The 22,110-nt window shown below is 47.4% G+C and overlaps 1 protein-coding gene across 3 annotated transcripts in view; it reads right to left on the reverse strand.

Moving 5' to 3' along the window:
* ALKBH8 (alkB homolog 8, tRNA methyltransferase) overlaps positions 1–22,110 on the reverse strand; it is a 164,017-nt gene that overhangs the window by 117,855 nt on the left and 24,052 nt on the right. For 2 of the 3 annotated variants that reach the window (XM_063951577.1, XM_063951575.1), the window contains exon 2: positions 7,467–7,616. The exons of the other annotated variant lie outside the window; for it this stretch is intronic. In XM_063951577.1, the coding sequence (XP_063807647.1) occupies positions 7,467–7,616 (150 nt within the window). The remainder of the gene's footprint in view (positions 1–7,466; positions 7,617–22,110) is intronic. 3 annotated transcript variants of the gene reach the window in all.

Consider the following 22,110-nt stretch of genomic DNA (forward strand, 5'->3'; position numbering starts at 1 on the left):
GACTATGTGTGCTTACGATTTTGGCTTATGTGATATTTTGGCTTATGTGAGATGTCATTGACATGTGAGATGAACTAGATAGTACACCGATCTAGCAAGGATTGACTTTCTTGCGATGCCGACCTGGCGGGACCGCGCATCGGGATCGAATCGGGATCGCAAGGTGACTTTCACCTTGCGATCTGCATTAACTTTTCTTGCGATTTTGACTATATAGTCAAAATCAAAAGAAAATATCTCACCGTGTGTACACACCACTAGAATGATTTTTATTTTTTATTTTTTTTTATGAACTAAGCTTCAGAATAATCAAACAGGTTATTGATGTTACAACCTGTTGGATAATGTGTGAATCGACTTAAATGTGTTCAAGCTTCAATTAAAACATTTTAACTACTGAAATTAAACTTCACTGTTCACAATTTGAATGAAATAAAATACTACCTAAAATATTATTAAAATAGTGTTGAAAAAATATTAAAAAGATAACTCTTAATGGGAATGGTGAAACTTGAAAACGTGACAGAAATGTTGACCAGGGATTTCAATCAGGTCCTATTGGCTTCCAAATCGCTGCAATTTGATTGTATTTTGAAATTTTTTAACATTTCTAGTAATTAATTTCATCACATTAAGAAAACAAAAAATCACACTACTGTATGTTGCACAGTCATTTCTGAAATGATGAATCTCAGGAAATTTAATCTCATGAGTAGTCCATGAAAGGAAGGGAAAAATCCATCCACCAATTTCTGTCAGTCACCACCAACACTGCATTGCCCACTTCTTCTCCCTTTACCTTACAGTTGTTGACTGCATTACTCAAAATATATGGTGGCCTTCACCCATTTCCCTCACAGCCATTGACAATTACTTCTTTAAACTGAATGTTACGCCACATCCAAAAACAACAGAGGAAGCCATTTTGTGGCCTGAACTACTATTCCCAGGCAGCTTAATGTGCGATAACCAGACCACTCCCTGCTCACCACTTGTGCAGAAACGGTGAGGAAGCAGGAAGAATAAATGACAGCAGGATGTGGCAGCTCCCGTACAGGACGTGGTATTATTAATTGTGTGGCCATTCCTCGAATGCATTCAAGGCTTTGTCCTGCGCATTAATGTTATTGACCTGCTACTGGGAAGTAGCAGCCAATATTTGCTCCCTATTATCCCTTTATGGTGCTTTTTTTTATTCTTCTTTTTGTTACAATACCACATCAACACCATCACCTTACTAACTGTCACTAGATTGCTTAAAAAAATGCCTGGAATAGCTACCCCCCATTAAGTCTCTGGTTCGAACTATCATTATACTCTCAATACAATACTCAGAGCAATTCTTCTTATTTTGCACTTAGAAAGCTTACACTTTGCCGTACATTTTCTCAGCAATAGCCGATTCTAATCATTATCCCATTTATCAACGAATGATAAAACTCGTAAATGATAAAACTCCTTGCGTATGACAAATGGTGCTCCAGCCAATCAGCTCCCAACTGTCATGTGTTCAGATCCTACTCATCACCATCAGTGCCATTGCCATGTGATGTCCCACAAGGTTCTATACTATCCCTCATGATGGGGGATAGTGACTGGCTGGTTGGAGCGCCACTTATCATACACAATGGGGGATATTCAAAGGTTTGAAAAGTCAGTTGGGAGTCTGGTTTTTCCTATCTAATACACAGGAATAAACAGACACCCAACCGAATTTTCAAACAATTAAATATCCCCCAATGAGTTTTATTAATTATGAAAAATTAGCCCCTTAGAATGAGCATTTCAAGGAAGTATAATAACAATAATAATAAAAAAAATAAGAATTTACTTACCGATAATTCTATTTCTCGTAGTCCGTAGTGGATGCTGGGGACTCCGTCAGGACCATGGGGATTAGCGGCTCCGCAGGAGACTGGGCACATCTAAAGAAAGCTTTAGGACTAGCTGGTGTGCACTGGCTCCTCCCCCTATGACCCTCCTCCAAGCCTCAGTTAGGATACTGTGCCCGGACGAGCGTACACAATAAGGAAGGATCTTGAATCCCGGGTAAGACTCATACCAGCCACACCAATCACACCGTATAACTTGTGATCTGAACCCAGTTAACAGCATGATAACAGAGGAGCCTCTAGAAAAGATGGCTCACTACAGCAATAACCCGATTTTTTGGTAACAATAACTATATACCAGTATTGCAGACAATCCGCACTTGGGATGGGCGCCCAGCATCCACTACGGACTACGAGAAATAGAATTATCGGTAAGTAAATTCTTATTTTCTCTGACGTCCTAAGTGGATGCTGGGGACTCCGTCAGGACCATGGGGATTATACCAAAGCTCCCAAACGGGCGGGAGAGTGCGGATGACTCTGCAGCACCAAATGAGAGAACTCCAGGTCCTCCTCAGCCAGGGTATCAAATTTGTAGAATTTTACAAACGTATTTGCTCCTGACCAAGTAGCTGCTCGGCAAAGTTGTAAAGCCGAGACCCTCGGGCAGCCGCCCAAGATGAGCCCACCTTCCTTGTGGAGTGGGCATTTACAGATTTTTGGCTGTGGCAGGCCTGCCACAGAATGTGCAAGCTGAATTGTACTACAAATCCAACGAGCAATAGTCTGCTTAGAAGCAGGAGCACCCAGCTTGTTGGGTGCATACAGGATAAACAGCGAGTCAGATTTTCTGACTCCAGCCGTCCTGGAAACATATATTTTCAGGGCCCTGACAACGCCTAGCAACTTGGAGTCCTCCAAGTCCCTAGTAGCCGCAGGCACCACAATAGGTTGGTTCAGGTGAAACGCTGAAACCACCTTAGGGAGAAACTGAGGACGAGTCCTCAATTCCGCCCTGTCCGAATGGAAAATCAGATAAGGGCTTTTACAGGATAAAGCCGCCAATTCTGACACGCGCCAGGCCCAGGCCAGGGCCAACAGCATGACCACTTTCCATGTGAGATATTTTAACTCCACAGATTTAAGTGGTTCAAACCAATGTGACTTTTGGAACCCAAAAACTACATTGAGATCCCAAGGTGCCACTGGAGGCACAAAAGGAGGCTGTATATGCAGTACCCCTTTTACAAACGTCTGAACCTCAGGGACTGAAGCTAGTTCTTTTTGGAAGAAAATTGACAGGGCCGAAATTTGAACCTTAATGGACCCCAATTTTAGGCACATAGACATTCCTGTTTGCAGGAAATGTAGGAATCGACCCAGTTGAATTTCCTCCGTCGGGCCTTACTGGCCTCGCACCACGCAACATATTTTCGCCAAATGCGGTGATAATGTTTTGCGGTTACATCCTTCCTGGCTTTGATCAGGATAGGAATGACTTCATCCGGAATGCCTTTCTCCTTCATAATCCGGCGTTCAACCGCCATGCCGTCAAACGCAGCCGCGGTAAGTCTTGGAACAGACAGGGTCCCTGCTGGAGCAGGTTCCTTCTTAGGAGGTAGAGGCCACGGATCCTCCGTGAGCATCTCTTGAAGTTCCGGTTACCAAGTCCTTCTTGGCCAATCCGGAGCCACGAATATAGTGCTTACTCCTCTCCATCTTATAATTCTCAGTACCTTGGGTATGAGAGGCAGAGGAGGGAACACATACACTGACTGGTACACCCACGGTGTTACCAGAGCGTCTACAGCTATTGCCTGAGGGTCCCTTGACCTGGCGCAATACCTGTCGAGTTTTTCCCAACGGTTTATAATCATGTGGAAGACTTCTGGGTGAAGTCCCCACTCTCCCGGGTGGAAGTCGTGCTGAGGAAGTCTGCTTCCCAGTTGTCCACTCCCGGAATGAATACTGCTGACAGTGCTATCACATGATTTTCCGCCCAGCGAAGAATCCTTGCAGCTTCTGCCATTGCCCTCCTGCTTCTTGTGCCACCCTGTTTGTTTACGTGGGTGACTGCCGTGATGTTGTCCGACTGGATCAACCCCGGCTGACCTTGAAGCAGAGGTCTTGCTGAGCTTAGAGCATTGTAAATGGCCCTTAGCTTCAGGATATTTATGTGAAGTGATGTCTCCAGGCTAGACTATAAGCCCTGGATATTCCTTCCCTGTGTGACTGCTCCCCAGCCTCGCAGGCTGGCATCCGTGGTCACCAGGACCCAGTCCTGAATGCCGAATTTGCGGCCCTCTAGAAAATGAGCACTCTGCAACCACCACAGGAGGGACCCCCTTGTCCTTGGTGACAGGGTTATCCGCTGATGCATCTGAAGATGCGACCCGGACCAATTGTCCAGCAGGTCCCACTGGAAAGTTCTTGCGTGGAATCTGCCTAATGGGATTGCTTCGTAGGAAGCCACCATTATATCCAGAACCCTTGTGCATTGATGCACTGAGCCTTGGCTCGGTTTTAGGAGGTTCCTGACTAGCTCGGATAACTCCCTGGCTTTCTCCTCCGGGAGAAACACCTTTTTCTGGACTGTGTCCAGGATCATCCCTAGGAACAGAAGACAAGTCGTCGGAACCAGCTGCGATTTTGGAATATTGAGAATCCAATCGTGCTGTCGCAACACTAACTTGCTACACCGACCTCCAACTGTTCCCTGGATCTTACCCTTATCAGGGAATCGTCCAAGTAAGGGATAACTAAAATTCCCTTCCTTCAAAGGAATATCATCATTTCGGCCATTACCTTGGTAAAGACCCGGGGTGCCGTGGACCATCCATACGGCAGCGTCTGAACTGATAGTGACAGTTCTGTACCATAAACCTGAGGTACCCTTGGTGAGAAGGGTACATTTTTTACATGAAGGTAAGCATCCTTGATGTCCCGAGACATCATGTAGTCCCCTTCTACCAGGTTCGCAATCACTGCTCTGAGTGACTCAATCTTGAATTTGAACCTCTGTATGTAAGTGTTCAAAGATTTTAGATTTAGATTTAGAATCGGTCTCACCGAGCCGTCTGGCTTCGGTACCACACAGTGTGGAATAATACCCCGTTCCCTGTTGCAGGAGGGGTACCTTGATTATCACCTGCTGGGAATACAGCTTGTGAATGGCTTCCAAAACTATCTCCCTGTCAGAAGGAGACATCGGTAAAGCCGACTTTAGGAAACGGCGAGGGGGAGACGTCTCGAATTCTAATTTGAACCCCTGAGTATCACCTGAAGGATCCAGGGGTCTACTTGCGAGTGAGCCCACTGCGCGCTGAAATTCATTGAGACGGGCCCCCCACCGTGCCTGATTCTGCTTGTAAAGCCCCAGCGTCATACTGAGGGCTTGGCAGAGGCGGGAGAGGGTTTCTGTTCCTGGGAACTGGCTGATTTCTGCAGCCTTTTTCCTCTCCCTCTGTCATGGGGCAGAAATGAGGAACCATTTGCCCGCTTGTCCACGAAAAGACTGCGCCTGATAATACGGCGTCTTCTCATGTTGAGAGGCGACCTGGGGTACAAACGTGGATTTCCCAGCTGTTGCCGTGGCCACCAGGTCTGAAAGACCGACCCCAAATAACTCCTCCCCTTAAGGCAATACTTCCAAATGCCGTTTGGAATACGCATCACCTGACCACTGACGTGTCCATAACCCTCTACTGGTAGAAATGGACAACGCACTTAGACTTGATGCCAGTCGGCCAATATTCCGCTGTGCATCACGCATATATAGAAATGCATTTTTTAAAATGCTCTATAGGCAAAAATATACTGTCCCTATCTAGGGTATCAATATTTTCAGTCAGGGAATCCGACCACGCCAACCCAGCACTGCACATCCAGGCTGAGGCGATTGCTGGTCGCAGTATAACACCAGTATGTGTGTAAATACATTTTAGGATACCCTCCTGTTTTCTATCAGCAGGATCCTTAAGGGCGGCCATCTCAGGAGAGGGTAGAGCCCTTACAAGCGTGTGAGCGCTTTATCCCCCCTAGGGGGTGTTTCCCAACGCACCCTAACCTCTGGCGGGAAAGGATATAATGCCAATAACATTTTAGAAATTATCAGTTGTTATCGTGGGAAAACCACGCATCATCACACACCTCATTTTATTTCTCAGATTCAGGAAAACTATAGGTAGTTTTTCCTCACCGAACATAATACCCCTTTTTGGTGGTACTCGTATTATCAGAAAAGTGTAAAACATTTTTCATTGCCTCAATCATGTAACGTGTGGCCCTACTGGAAGTCACATTTGTCTCTTCACCGTCGACACTGGAGTCAGTATCCGTGTCGGCCTCTATATCTGCCATCTGAGGTAACGGGCGCTTTAGAGCCCCTGAGGGCCTATGAGACGTCTGGACAGGCACAAGCTGAGTAGCCGGCTGTCTCATGTCAACCACTGTCTTTTATACAGAGCTGACACTGTCACGTAATTCTTCCAACAGTTCATCCACTCAGGTGTCGACCCCCTAGGGGGTGACATCACTATTACAGGCAATCTGCTCCGTCTCCACATCATTTTTCTCCTCATACATGTCGACACCAACGTACCGACATACAGCACACACACAGGGAATGCTCTGATAGAGGACAGGACCCCACTAGCCCTTTGGGGAGACAGAGGGAGAGTTTGCCAGCACACACCAGAGCGCTATATATATACAGGGATAACCTTATATAAGTGTTTTTCCCCTTATAGCTGCTGTATTGTTTATACTGCGCCTAATTAGTGCCCCCCTCTCTTTATTTAACCCTTTCTGTAGTGTAGTGACTGCAGGGGAGAGACAGGGAGCTTCCCTCCAACGAAGCTGTGAGGGAAAATGGCGCCAGTGTGCTGAGGAGATAGGCTCCGCCCCCTTATCGGCGGCCTTATGTCCCGTTTTTCTGTGTATTTTTGGCATGGGTTAAATGCATCCATATAGCCCAGGGGCTATATGTGATGCATCTTTTGCCATTTAAGGTATTTTTATTGCGTCTCAGGGCGCCCCCACCCAGCGCCCTGCACCCTCAGTGACCGGAGTGTGAAGTGTGCTGAGAGCAATGGCACACAGCTGCGGTGCTGTGCGCTACCTTTTTGAAGACAGGACGTCTTCTGCCGCCGATTTTCCGGATCTCTTCAGGCTTCTGGCTCTGTAAGGGGGCCGGCAGCGCGGCTCTGGGACCCATCCAGGCTGGGCCTGTGATCGTCCCTCTGGAGCTAATGTCCAGTAGCCTAAGAAGCCCAATCCACTCTGCACGCAGGTGAGTTCGCTTCTTCTTCCCTTAGTCCCTCGATGCAGTGAGCCTGTTGCCAGCAGGACTCACTGAAAATAAAAAACCTAAAACTAACTTTTCACTAAGCAGCTCAGGAGAGCCACCTAGTGTGCACCCTTCTCGTTCGGGCACAGAAATCTAACTGAGGCTTGGAGGAGGGTCATAGGGGGAGGAGCCAGTGCACACCAGCTAGTCCTAAAGCTTTCTTTAGATGTGCCCAGTCTCCTGCGGAGCCGCTAATCCCCATGGTCCTGACGGAGTCCCCAGCATCCACTTAGGACGTCAGAGAAAAAAAGATGTAACTAGGAAACAGACAAGGAGCTTGGCGTCACCTTTGATGGGTGCGACACCGTCTGGATTCCTTCATGTCTCATCAGAATATTGCTGGCCTTTACTTGCTTTTTAATCAGCTTTTTCTCCTCTTTACTCAGCTTCGGTCTTGTGTTGTTGGCATGCTCCACTGTTTGCTCCACATGTGGGGACTACAGTATAAAATGCAAATATATTAATAATGCAGGGGTTCCCAACCACGATCCTCAAGGCACACTAACTGTCCAGATTTTAAGGATAGCCATACTTGAGCACGTGACTTAATTAGTATCTCAGTTATTCTGATTTAACCATCTGTGTACGAGCATGGCTATCACAAACACCTGTACTGTTAGTGTGCCTTGAGGACTGAGGTTGCGAAACACTTAATAATGCATGAAACGCATATGTATATGTGCGTTGTCCATTACTGTATAACCCAGTTCTATATATAGTAAACAGCCTGTCCAAATCAACAAATCCCCCCCCCCCTTCACTCTTTACTTATCCCTGAAGTTATATATTTAGTTTTATTAATCTGTCTAATAGAACCAAAGAAGTGTAATACACAGATGTAGCTGCGCATCAGACTGTCTTCAAGGGGAATCTACCAGCAGATTTTGAATACCCCTTTTACACTTAAATGCCGGGTCATACTTGGGACTTTGTGTATAGGTCCAACCTGGGTACGACCTGGCTGAGACCCCTTTCACAGTGGTGGCTGGATGCAGCGACATCACTGGACACATGAACAGAGCCGGCACTTGGGAGGTGAGATCATCTCCTGGCGCCAGCTCATCCTATGCAGTAAAACGGTCCCGCGTCACATCGACCAGGCTTACTTGGAGGCATTTCATTAGCATAATTTGTCCATTAATTAAATGCCATTTTTCCGGTGATTTTCTGTAAAAAGCTAGGGTTTCATTATGTGGGACATCTACACTAGGGAGTTGTATACAGTAGATGGGAAATTCGTTTTTGAACTTGCAGATGGGAGTTACAATTGTTTCTTTACAATATTTTTAAACTTGCCTTAAAACTATTGAAAATCACATTACAGCCTGTGCCCCCCCTGTCGTTTGACTTCTTTCTTTTTTTCAAAAGGAGAACAGCAGCAGCACTACTGCTATTTCAGTCAGTCAGATTTGATAAAAGAGCCGGCAGGCACTAGGACCCGCCGCACATCTAGCAGCAAGTCCTTGTCGTAGCCAATGGGTAGGCTGGAGCTCACACCGCAACCTACCTCCCACACTGCCAGCCGGCCAGAGTTCAGCCCAGGCGCGGGGTTCAAATGCCAGCATCGAGTAAGACTGTTACTTATGACGGCGCAGAAGGCTTCATTAGCCCTCACTGCACCGCACAGTATCCCAGTGCTTCCTCTTCCACTTTCCTTACCACCATGCTAGGTGCAGTCAAACTCAGCCTCAGCTTTGAGAAGGCGGCCTGTGTGCTTGTGACAGGGCTGTCCTGCAGAAGTCTTATGCTGCTTGTTGGAGATCCAGCTGGCTGCTTCTGCTAATCAAGGATGGGCAGTTCGTGTCCTGCAGTCTGAGTCTCAGTGCAGTGCCCAAAACAAGGTATGCTGCACCTGCCACCACCAACTAAAAACTATAATAATTATATTGTGCTGGGGTGCCTTCCAGGCTCCCATAACTAATGGAACAGGTGACCAACATTTCAAGGCCCAATCAGCCTTTTCATCAGGATGAAACATTGGCTATAAACCAGGATGCGCTTCTACAGCCAATCATTACCTGATAGTGTATTCTGTGAGGCCACGCCCCCTGTGATACCACACCCCTTATCTGGGAGCACGCGTGCCTTAGGTGCATGTAAATATAACTATTACTGTTCCCCTATCATGGTGCCACCCCTTTCATTTTCTTCTGGATCCGCCCCTGTGCAGCACTCCAGCTACTGTAGGACTACACATCCCATCATGCCCTAATAGAAAATCAGTGGCAGGTCATGTTGGAATGTGTAGTTCCACAGCAGCTGGAGAGCCACAGATTAAATAGACCTGATATATGCTGCTTCGAAGATATTGTGTTGTATGTAAGAAATAATTGCGCCAGTCGTGGGACAGACTTTTTGAAGTAACCAGGGCTTAATTAATTACAAAACTTTTATATCATTCATTTACCAGGATGCCTTAATATTAAAACTTGCTCAATTCCCTTGCCATAGACTGGTCCTAAAGTCTACAAAAAATAAATTACTGTTCACTACCAGTTGGTGGCGCTGTTTAACTAGCTATGATAAAGTGTTCCCTGCACATATTTAAAGCGCAAACACAGTATCTGACTATTTATCCTATATCTTATGGCTGTGTGTATGAATTGTTGCTCCTAAACTGTATGAGAACATGTGATGAATGCATTATTTCCCCAAACTGGTTCATAAATCCCCAAATTTAGTATTACATATCAAACACACAGAAAAAAATAACATTGTTCAGCTTCGCTGTCATTTTCTGATGCAGATCTTTCAAAAAGTTCATGTAAAAATTAATATTTCCTTAATTGGTTTTAACACATTGATATGATCAGTTAAGGGCCCTACACACTTGACAATAACGATGATAGATATGAACGATATTGTTAAAAAATGAACGATAAATCGCTCACATCGTTCAGTGTATATGCATCAACGATGAACGATGCACGGGATGTGTCGGAATCTTGACTGCCGTGATTTTGTACCCAAATAGTTTAAAAAGTAGAATTATGGTAAGACTTACCATGGTTAAATCTTTCTGCGAGATACACTGGGATTCCACAGGGAATAACATCGGGGTGTAGAGTTGAATCTTGATCTGAGGCACCAACAGGCTAAAAGCTTTGACTGTTCCCAGGATGCACCGCCTCCTCTATAACCCCGCCTCCTTGCACAGGAGCTCAGTTTTGTTATCCAGTCCAATGCAGTAGCAGGTAAAGAGACGGTAGATGTTAGTCACACAGGCCCTCATTCCAAGTTGATCGCTCGCTAGCTATGTTTTGCAGAACAGGGATCAGATAGTCGCCGCCTCTAGGGGAGTGTTTTTGTATCTGGAAGTGTGCGAACACTTGTGCAGCCGAGCAGAACGAAAAAGTTTTTTGCAGTTTCTGAGTAGGTCTGAACTTACTCAGCCCTTGCGATCACTTCAGCCTGTCCGGTCCCGGAATTGACGTCAGACACCCGCCCTGTAAATGCTTGGACACGCCTGCGTTTTCCCTACTACTCCCAGAAAAGTCAGTTGACACCCATAAACGCCCTCTTCGTGTCAATCTCCTTGCGAATGGATTTGTTGCTAGAAGCCTTACACAATGCTGTTTGTACCCGTATGACGCGCCTGCGCATTGCAGTGCATAAGCATGCGCAGTAGTAACCTGATCGCTGCGCTGCGAAAATCGGCAGCGTGCGATCAACTCGGAATGACCCCCATAGAACCACGTTCTCACGACAGGAGAAGGGTCCAGCGGCTAATGCCATACAAACCCAAAGAAGCTAAGTGCGTCACGGTGGGCGCCCTGTGGAATCCAGTGTACCTCGCAGAAAGGGATTTAACCATGGTAAGTCTTACCATAAATCTTCTTTTCTGCAGCGGGGTACACTGGGATTCTACAGAGAATAACATTGGGGATGTCCTAAAGCAGTTCCTCATTGGATTGTAAGCACCGTTGCGGGCACAAGAACCCGGCGTCCAAAGGAAGCATCCTGGGAGGCGGAAGTATCAAAGGTGTAGAACCTGATGAACGTGTTCACAGAGGACCATGTAGCTGCCTTGCACAATTGTTCAGCGGACGCGCCACGGCGGGCCGCCCAAGAAGGTCCAACTGACCGATTAGAATGAGCCTTGATAGCAGCAGGAGCTGGGAGGCCAGCCTGTGCATAAGCTTGTGCAATCACAATTATAATCCGTCTGGCCAAGGTTTGCTTGTTTGCAGGCCAGCCACGTTTGTGAAAACCAAACAGTACAAAGAGGGAATCTAACCTCCTGATAGAGGCAGTCCTCTCCACATATATACGGAGAGTCCGTACCACATCCAAAGATCGCTCTTTGGAGGACAAACCAGAAGAAATAAATGCCGGAACCACAATATACAAATATTAGAAAGGGTGGACAACAGGACAAGGCGCCTAGGTGCGACACCCTCCTAGCAGAGGCAATAGCCAAGAGAAACAGGACCTTAAGCGCAAGGACCTTAAGCGTAAGCCATTTTAGGTCCACAGACTCAAGAGGTTCAAATGGAGACTTTTGCAGGGCGTTAAGAACTACAGACAGATCCCATGGTGCCACAGAAGGACATAGGGAGGTTGTATCCGCAAAACACCCTGAGTGAAGGTATGAACGTCAGGAATAGACGCAATCTTCCTCTGAAATCACACCGACCAGGCAGAAATATGAACCTTGGGGGAGGCCAGACGAAGGCCTAAGTCTAGGCCTTGTTGCAGAAAAGTCAGAAGCCATGAAGTTCAGAACTTATAGACATCATAGTTCTTAGCAGCACACCAGATGAAGTAAGAGTTCCAGACCCTGTAGTAAATCTGAGCCGAAGCTGGTTTACAGGCCTTCAGCATAGTTTGGATGACCGCCTGAGAGAATCCTTTGGCCCTCAGGACTGATGCTTCAAGAGCCATGCCGTCAAAGCCAGTCTGGCCAGGTCTGGGTAGATACAGGGGCCCTGAATGAGGAGGTCTGGGCGTTGAGGAAGAAGTAGAGGACATTCCATCGATAGACCCTACAGGTCTGAAAACCAATGCCGTATGGGACATGCCGGAGCGACCAGAAGCAGGACTCCTCCTTCTTGCTTGAACTTCCGCAGTACCCTGGGCAGGAGAGACACCAGAGGGAACACGTACGGCAGCTGAAATTCCCATGGAATTGCTAGTGCGTCCACGAACGCTGCTTGTGGATCCCTTGTCCATGATCCAAAGACTGGAACCTTGTGATTGTGTCGAGACGCCATCAGGTCTACATCTGGTAGGCCCCACTTATTCACTAGGAGTTAAGAGACCTCCGGATGAAGGATCTATTCTCCGGCGTGTACGTACTGACGACTGAGGAAATCCGCTTCCCAGTTGAGAACACCCGGAATGAAAACTGCCGATATTGCTGGCAGATGGCGTTCCGCCAAACAAATAATTTTTGACACTTCCATCATTGCAGTGCAGCTTCGAGTGCCGTCTTGATGATTTATGTAAGCCACCGTGGTTTTGCTGTCTGATTGTACTTGAACAGGCCTGTTCCTTATCAGAGGCAGGGCCAGCGTCAATGCATTGAACACTGCCCACAGTTCCCGAATGTTGATGGGGAGGAGACTCCTCCTTGGTCCAGTGACCCTGAAGAGAATGTTGCTCGAACACAGCGGCACAGCCCCTCAGACTGGCATCCATAGTCAAGAGGACCCAGTGAGGAATCCAGAAGGGACGGCTGAGGTAGACCGTCCCACTTGGAGAGGATTAACTGTTGGAGAGGATGAGAATGGAATTGAGCATACTCCACCATGTCGAAAAACGACACCATCAGTGAAGGGACACTCTTGGGCGAGAGAGAAAGTATCTGATCCTGTCCTGAAGCCTCAGACCTTCTCCGGAGACAGAAACAGCCTCTGGCTGTGTGTATCTAGTAGAGCCCCCAGGTGCACCATGCGCCGTCAGCTGGAGATGACTCAGGAGGACATCTTGGGAGCTTGCAGGATCAGCAGGTCGTCCAGATACGGCAGGATCCTGATTCCCTGTTGACGGAGGTAAGCTGTCATCACGGCCATGACCTTGCTGAAAATCCGAGGGGCCGTGGTAAGTCCAAATGGCAGAGCCCTGAATTGATAATGGAGGTTGCCAATAGCAAACCGCAGATATTGCTGATGTGAAATGGCAATGGGTATATGCAGGTAAGCATCCTGTATACCATGTAGTCCCCAGGTTCCATAGCCAGTACAATGGAGTGCAGTGTTTCCATACGGAATTTGGAAACGCTCACAAATTTGTTCAGTGACTTGAGGTTGAGAATAGGCCGGAAAGATCCATTGGGTTTCGGAACTAGAAACAGGGTCGTGTAGTAGTCCCTTCCTTTTTAAGAGATAGGCACCGGCACCACCACTCCTGTCTCCAGGAGGGATTGTACAACCAAGTGTAGAGCTTGCGCCTTCAATGGGTCCGATGGGATAACCGTTGAGCAGAACTAGCGAGCGGGACATCTTTTGAAGGAGACCGCGTACCCGTGAGAGACAACTTCCTGCACCCACGCGTCTGAAGTGGTCCTTTAACAGACCTGGGTGAACTGCAGGAGTCAGCCTCCCACCCTGGGTTCCCACAGGAGGAGGCCGTCCCGTCATGCTGCAGGCTTGTCCTGTTTGGAAGCAGGCCGACGGGCAGCACAGGATTGTTTAGATTTGGACTTACTGGTCTTGGAAGCACAAGGCTGTCTCGGGTACACCTGACCCTTCGATTTACCTGAAGTCCGAAAGGAATAAAAAGTAGTACTTTTGGCTTTTGGAGCAGGAATAGTATTAGGAAGGCACGCAGTCTTCGCAGTCTCAGTCACGATCTTTTTTAGATCTTCTCCAAAAAGAATGTATCCCTTAAAAGGGAGCACCTCCGGAGTCTTCTTGGAATCCAGGTCCACCTTCCAGGACCGTAATCAGAGAATACGGCGACCCAAAATAGACGTACCGGCCGTCTCAGAGGACGCCTCCTGAATATAGTGGGAGGCGGTGGTAATGTGAGACAGACACTGTCTGGGCAATGTCAGAAATATCTAAAGGTAGCTCATCCTCCAATACATGGATCCATGCTTCGATACCCTTTGCAGCCCAGGAGGCCGCAATAGTCGGTTCTATGTATCGCCCCATTTAGGGAAAAAATACACTTCAGGCATCCCTCCACATGCTTATCTGTTGGTTCCTTCAAGGAGAAGACAGTGGCGACAAGCAGGGAAGAGGACACCACAATCCGTGCGATATGAGAGTCTACCGGAGGTGGAGTTTCCCACTTGGTACACAACTCCATAGGGATAGGATAGCGAGCTAGCATCTTCTTAGAAAGGGAGAATTTCTTCCCTGGTGAAGCCCATGCCTCCTGACGTATGTCAATTAAACTGTATTTTATTTAAAAAAAAAAAAAAAAGAGAGAAAAAGAGGTAGCACTGTGGTGCACACAGTCAAAAACTAACTAATGTTTGGCCCTCATTCCGAGTCGTTCGCTCGTTATTTTTCATTGCATGATCGCAGTGAAAATCCGCTTAGTACGCATGCGCAATGTTCGCACTGCGACTGCGCCAAGTAATTTTGCTATGAAGAAAGGATTTTTACTCACGGCTTTTTCTTCGCTCCGGCGATCGTAGTGTGATTGACAGGAAATGGGTGTTACTGGGCGGAAATACGGCGTTTTATGGGCGTGTGGATGAAAACGCTACCGTTTCCGGAAAAAACGCGGGAGTGGCCGGAGAAACGGGGGAGTGTCTGGGCGAACGCTGGGTGTGTTTATGACGTCAAACCAGGAACGACAAGCACTGAACTGATCGCAGATGCCGAGTAAGTGTGGAGCAACTCTGAAACTGCTAAGAAGTTTGTAATCGCAATATTGCGATTACATCGTTCGCAATTTTAAGATGCTAAGATACACTCCCAGTAGGTGGCGGCTTAGCGTGTGTAACTCTGCTAAATTCGCCTTGCGACCGATCAACTCGGAATGAGGGCCAATGTTTGTTTATTAAAACGTAACTTTTATTGATTGTAATACCTAAAATAAACTCCCCACCTATCTAAAAAGCGAAATATTGAAAGTTAGAAGATAGCAAGAGATGAAATAATAAAATCTGGCGCTGGGGCACCTAATATGACTCCTGCTTATATTAGATAATCGATCCAAATATCGATGATAATATTGTGTCTACAAGTGGTATTTAATTTTTACCACTAAATATATTGTCCAGTGATCCACAAACAAACAAAAACGAAATTCACTCCTCCTATATTTTACCCATATCGTTGTGTAATTAAGGAGTGATTAACAGATAAAAATGAGTTTTTGTAGTGTTTATCTATTCCCTGAGTGGTTGAATAGGACAGTGTAACGTCCTATGTAAGTTAAACTATCCACTCAATTGGATGATATGTCTCCCCCATACAATGTTGCAAAAACTAAAAAGATGTATTCTGCTTAGTTCTTCACTGTTATGAAGTAACAAAATAGGTCACTGTAACAATAATGTAGCAAATTGGTTATGAATTCTTCTCTATAAACTGCTAAAGTGCAGAACATGATTTCAAATTCACTGATCAATGCTTCCCACCAGGGCTGTTTCTAGCCAATTTGGCTCCCAGTGCGAGATTTAAAAATGCGCCCCCCCCCCCCTCCATGATATATAAAAATGTGCCCCCCACACACGCACACCTAGATTAAAAAAAAAAACGTGTGCGCGCACTGGACAAGGGGCGTGGCCTCATCTAAATGGGTGTGGCCTCGTCTGAAAAGACTGCCTCACAATCCAGTTTTTGACTCTGCTCCAACAGATCACGACCACCACAGGAAAAAAAAATTCTACCATATTAAGCCCCACACAGTAATGCCCCCTGCACCATATTATACCACACACCGCAATGCCCTTGATACATTAAATCCCCACACTACGACAGGCAAGAGTCCCCATTTCACACATTACGGCAGATGTCCCCATTTTACACATTGAGAGAGAGAGAGAGAGAGAGAGAGAGAATACTTACAGAGGCGATTACCGCTCTTCGGCCCGCCTCACCAGTTGCTCCTCGCGCCGGCCTTTCCCTCTTCCTAACTTGGATCCCCCTCTGTACTCCGCTCGGGGTAGGGGAGGTTCGCGGAGTGACGGGGTTGCGTCGTGACGTAACGACTCAACCGCGTCATTCCGTGAAACTCCGCCCCCCGAGCGGGTTACTCGGGGAGAAATAGGAGGGGGAAGCAGGGAGCCACAGTTAGTGCCGCGGCAGGTGCCCAGTGCGGTTGCACTGCTCGCCTGCCCCAAGAAACGGCCTTGCTTCCCACAAATCTGGTGATAATCCACTGTATGTCAATTAAACTGTCAGAGTGAGGGAAAAATAGGATTTTTAATACCTACAGTTAAATCCTTTTCTCTTAGTCCGTAGAGGATGCTGGGGATTCTTCAAGAACCATGGGGTATAGACAGGTTTCGCAGGAGACATGGGCTGGCTCCTCCCTCTATGCCCCTCCTCCAGACTCCAGTTATAGGAACTGTGCCCAGGGAGACGGACATTATGAGGAAAAGGATTTATTTAATTGTTTTAAAACTAAGGTGAGATACATACCAGCTCATACCTCAAACACGCTGTACAACATGGCATTCAACAACAGTGCATGCAACGGCATGACCAACAACAGTCACAGATTGACTGAAACTCAACGCAACATGAGCTTAACTATAACCAAACTGCTGATACAGCCTGCACTGGGACGGGCGCCCAGCATCCTCTACGGACTAAGAGAAAAGGATTTACCGGTAGGTATTAAAATCCTATTTTCTCATACGTCCTAGAGGATGCTGGTGATGCTTCAAGAACCATGGGGTTTATACCAAAGCTCTAGAATGGGCGGGAGAGTGCGGATGACTCTGCAGCACCGATTGACCAAACAAGAGGTCCTCCTCAGCCAGGGTATCAAACTTGTAAAACTTTGCAAAGGTGTTTGATCCCGACCAAGTAGCAGCTCAGCAAAGTTGTAACGCAGAGACCCCTCGGGCAGCCGCCCAGGATGAGCCCACCTTTCTGGTAGAATGGGCTTTCACCGATTTCTGTAACAGCAATGCTGCCGTAGAATGAGCCTGCTGAATCGTATTACAAATCCAGCACGCAATAGTCTGCTTAGAAGCAGGAGCCCCAATCTTGTTGGGAGCCCACAGGACAAACAGAGCCTCTGTTTTCCTAATCTGAACCGTTCTGGTGACATAGATCTTCAAAGCTCTGACCACATCGAGAGACTTTGACTCCGCCAAGGTGTCAGTAGCCACTGGCACCACAATAGGCTGGTTCACGTGAAACGAAGAAACCACCTTTGGCAGAAATTGCTGACGAGTTCTCCACTCCGCTCTATCCGCATGGAAGATTAAACAGGGGCTTTTGTGAGACAAAGCCGCCAACTCAGACACCCGACTTGCGGACGCCAAGACCAACAACATGACTACTTTCCAAGTAAGGAATTTTAACTCAACCTTGCGCAAAGGTTCAAACCAATGCGATTGCAGGAACTGCAACACCACATTAAGATCCCATGGTGCCACAGGAGGCACAAATGGAGGTTGGATGTGTAGCACGCCTTTCACGAAGGTCTGAACTTCTGGAAGGGAGGCCAATTCTTTCTGAAAATAGATCGACAAGGCCGAAATCTGTACTTTAATGAAGCCTAACTTTAGGCCCGCATCCTGCTTGCAAAAAAATGGAGCAAACACCCTAGGTGAAATTCTTTCATAGGAGCCTTCTTGGATTCACACCAAGACACATATATGGTAATGCTTTGCCATTACTTATTTTCTAGCCTGAAGAAGTGTGGGAGTGACTTCACTGGGAATACCCTTTCGGGCTAGGATTTGGCGTTCAACCGCCACGCCGTCAAACGCAGCCGCGGTAAGTCTTGGAACGCGCACGGCCCCTGTTGCAACAGGTCCTCCCTAAGAGGAAGAGGCCAGGGATCTTCTATGAGCAACTCCTGAAGATCCGGATAACAGGCCCTTCTTGGCCAATCCGGAACAATGAGTATCGCCCGAACCTTTATTCTTCTGACGATTTTTATCACCTTTGGAATGAGTGGAAGTGGAGGGAACACATATACCGACGGAAACACTCACGGTGTCACTATAGCGTCCACCGCTATCGCTTGAGGGTCCCTTGACCTGGAACAATATCTCTGAAGTTTCTTGTTGAGGCGGGACGCCATCATGTCTACTTGAGGAATTCCCCAACGACTTGTCACTTCTGCAAAGACCTCTTGATGAAGACCCCACTCTCCTGGATGGAGATCGTGTCTGCTGAGGAAGTCTGCTTCCCAGTTGTCCACTCCTGGAATGAAGACTGCTGACAGAGCGCTGGCATGTCTTTCCGCCCAGTGAAGAATCTTTGTGGCTTCGGCCATCGCCGCTCTGTTCCTTGTTCCGCCCTGGCGGTTTATGTATGCCACTGCTGTCACGTTGTCTGACTGAATCAAGACAGGCAGACATTGAAGAAGATGTTCTGCTTGCAGAATGCCGTTGTAAATGGCCCTTAATTCCAGAATGTTTATGTGTAGACAAGCTTCCTGTATTGACCACTTTCCCTGAAAATGTCTTCCTTGTGTGACTGTTCCCCAGCCTCGGATGGCTTGCAGCTGTGGTCACCATCCCGAACCTGCGTCCCTCCAGCAGGTGAGAACTGTGCAGCCACCACAGAAGGGAGATTCTAGTCCTGGGAGATAGAATTATTTTTCGGTGCAAGTCCAGGTGAGACCCGGACCACTTGTCCAACAGGTCCCACTGAAACACCCTGGCATGGAACCTGCCATATGGAATGACCTGGTAAGCCGCCACCATCTTCCCCAGCAACCGAGTGCATTGAAGAACTGACACCTTTAATGGTTTCTGAATCTGTTTTACAACGTTCTGTATTTCCAGAGCCTTCTCCACTGGAAGAAATACTCTCTGCAATTCTGTATCCAGAATCATACCCAGGAACAACAGCCGTGTCGTCGGATTCAGCTGTGATTTTGGCAAATTTAGGAGCCAACCATGTTGTTGCAGAATCGTCAGTGAAAGGGCAATACTATTCAGCAATTGTTCCTTGGATCTTGCCTTTGTGAGGAGATCGTCCAAGTACGGGATAATTGTGACTCCCTGCTTACGCAGGAGAACCATCATTTCCGCCATTACTTTGGTGAAAATCCTCGGAGCCGTGGACAGACCAAACGGCAACGTCTGAAATTGGTAATGACAATCCTGAACAGCATACCTCAGGTAAGCCTGATGCGGAGGATATTTGGGGACATGCAAGTAGGCATCCTTTATGTCGACTGACACCATAAAATCCCCCTCCTCCAGACTGGAGATCACTGCTCGGAGAGATTCCATCTTGAATTTGAATTTTTTTGAGAAAGAAATTGAGGGATTTTAGGTTCGAAATCGGTCTGACTGAGACATCCGGCTTCGGGACCACGAACAGGCTCGAATAAAAGCCTTCCCCTTGTTGTGACGGGGGTTACCGTGACAATTACTTGATTTTGACACAACTTTAGTATCGCCGCGCATACTACCTCCCTTTCTATAAGATTAGCTGGCAATGCCGATTTGAAAAATCGGTGAGGGGGCACGTCTTTAAACTTTAATCTGTATTCTTGGGTTACTATTTCTACAATCCAAGGATCCAGGTCTGAGTGCACCCAGACCTGATTGAAAAGTCCTGAGACGTGCCCCCCACCAGTGCGGACTCCTGCAGAGGAGCCCCAGCGTCATGCGGTGGATTTGGTAGATTCCGGAGAGGACTTCTGTTCTTGGGAACTTGCCACAGCCTGTGACCTTTTTCCCCTTCCCCTCGCAGCAAGGAAGGAGGATCCTCGTCTTTTTTTACATTTATTGGGCCGAAAGGACTGCATCTGATAGTGAGGCGTTCTCTTATGTTGCGCAGGAACATAAGGTAAAAAGGATGACTTACCCGCGGTATCCGTAGACACCAGGTCAGTGAGGCCGTCACCAAACAGGACCCTACCGTTAAACGGTAACGACTCCATCGCCTTCTTAGAGTCAGCGTCAGCATTCCATTGATGAGTCCACAGTGCTCTCCTTGCTGAGACTGCCGTGGCATTGGCCCTTGATCCCAAAAGGCCAATATCCCTTACAGCTTCTTTTAAATATGCTGCAGCGTCCTTGATATGACCCAGAGTCAAAAGCACGCTATCCCTGTCTAGGGTATCTATCTCAGATGACAAGTTATCTGACCACTTTTCAATAGCGCTACTCACCCATGCCGAAGCAACGGCATGCCTGAGTAGCGACCCCGTAGTGACATAAAATAAGAATTTACTTACCGATAATTCTATTTCTCGGAGTCCGTAGTGGATGCTGGGGTTCCTGAAAGGACCATGGGGAATAGCGGCTCCGCAGGAGACAGGGCACAAAAGTAAAGCTTTCCGATCAGGTGGTGTGCACTGGCTCCTCCCCCTATGACCCTCCTCCAAGCCAGTTAGGTACTGTGCCCGGACGAGCGTACACAATAAGGGAGGAATTTTGAATCCCGGGTAAGACTCATACCAGCCACACCAATCACACCGTACAACTTGTGATCTAAACCCAGTTAACAGTATGATAACAGCGGAGCCTCTGAAAAGATGGCTCACAACAATAATAACCCGATTTTTGTAACTATGTACAAGTATTGCAGATAATCCGCACTTGGGATGGGCGCCCAGCATCCACTACTGACTCCGAGAAATAGAATTATCGGTAAGTAAATTCTTATTTTCTCTATCGTCCTAGTGGATGCTGGGGTTCCTGAAAGGACCATGGGGATTATACCAAAGCTCCCAAACGGGCGGGAGAGTGCGGATGACTCTGCAGCACCGAATGAGAGAACTCCAGGTCCTCCTTAGCCAGGGTATCAAATTTGTAGGATTTTACAAACGTGTTTGCCCCTGACTAAATAACCGCTCGGCAAAGTTGTAAAGCCGAGACCCCTCGGGCAGCCGCCCAAGATGAGCCCACCTTCCTTGTGGAATGGGCATTTACATATTTTGGCTGTGGCAGGCCTGCCACAGAATGTGCAAGCTGAATTGTATTACACATCCAACTAGCAATAGTCTGCTTAAAAGCAAGAGCACCCAGTTTGTTGGGTGCATACAGGATAACAGCAAGTCAGTTTTCCTGACTCCAGCCGTCCTGGAACCTATATTTTCAGGGCCCTGACAACATCTAGCAACTTGGAGTCCTCCAAGTCCCTAGTAGGTGCAAGGCACCACAATAAGCTGGTTCAGGTGAAACACTGACACCACCTTAGGGAGAGAACTGGGGACGAGTCCGCAGCTCTGCCCTGTCCGAATGGACAAACAAATATGGGCTTTTTTGAGAAAAAAAACCACCAATTTGACACTCGCCTGGTCCAGGCCAGGGACAAGAACATGGTCACTTTTCATGTGAGATGCTTCAAATCCACAGATTTGACTGGTTTTAAACCAATGTGATTTGAAGAATCCCAGAACTACGTTGAGATCCCACAGTGCCACTGGAGGCACAAAAGAGGGTTGTATATGCAATACTCCCTTGACAAAGTTCTGGACTTCAGGAACTGAAGCCAATTCTTTCTGGAAGAAAATTGACAGGGCCGAAATTTGAACCTTAATGGACCCCAATTTGAGGCCCATAGACACTCCTGTTTGCAGGAAATGCAGGAATCGACCGAGTTGAAATTTCTTTGTGGGGCCTTCCTGGCCTCACACCACGCAACATATTTTCGCCACATGTGGTGATAATGTTGTGCGGTCACCTCCTTTCTGGCTTTGACCAGGGTAGGAATGACCTCTTCCGGAATGCCTTTTTCCCTTAGGATCCGGCGTTCCACCGCCATGCCAACAAACGCAGCTGCGGTAAGTCTTGGAACAGACATGGTACTTGCTGAAGCAAGTCCCTTCTTAGCGGCAGAGGCCATAAGACCTCTGTAAACATCTCTTGAAGTTCCGGGTACC

This window comes from Pseudophryne corroboree, chromosome 2, assembly GCF_028390025.1.
Source record: "Pseudophryne corroboree isolate aPseCor3 chromosome 2, aPseCor3.hap2, whole genome shotgun sequence".
Taxonomy (NCBI): Eukaryota; Metazoa; Chordata; class Amphibia; order Anura; family Myobatrachidae; genus Pseudophryne; species Pseudophryne corroboree.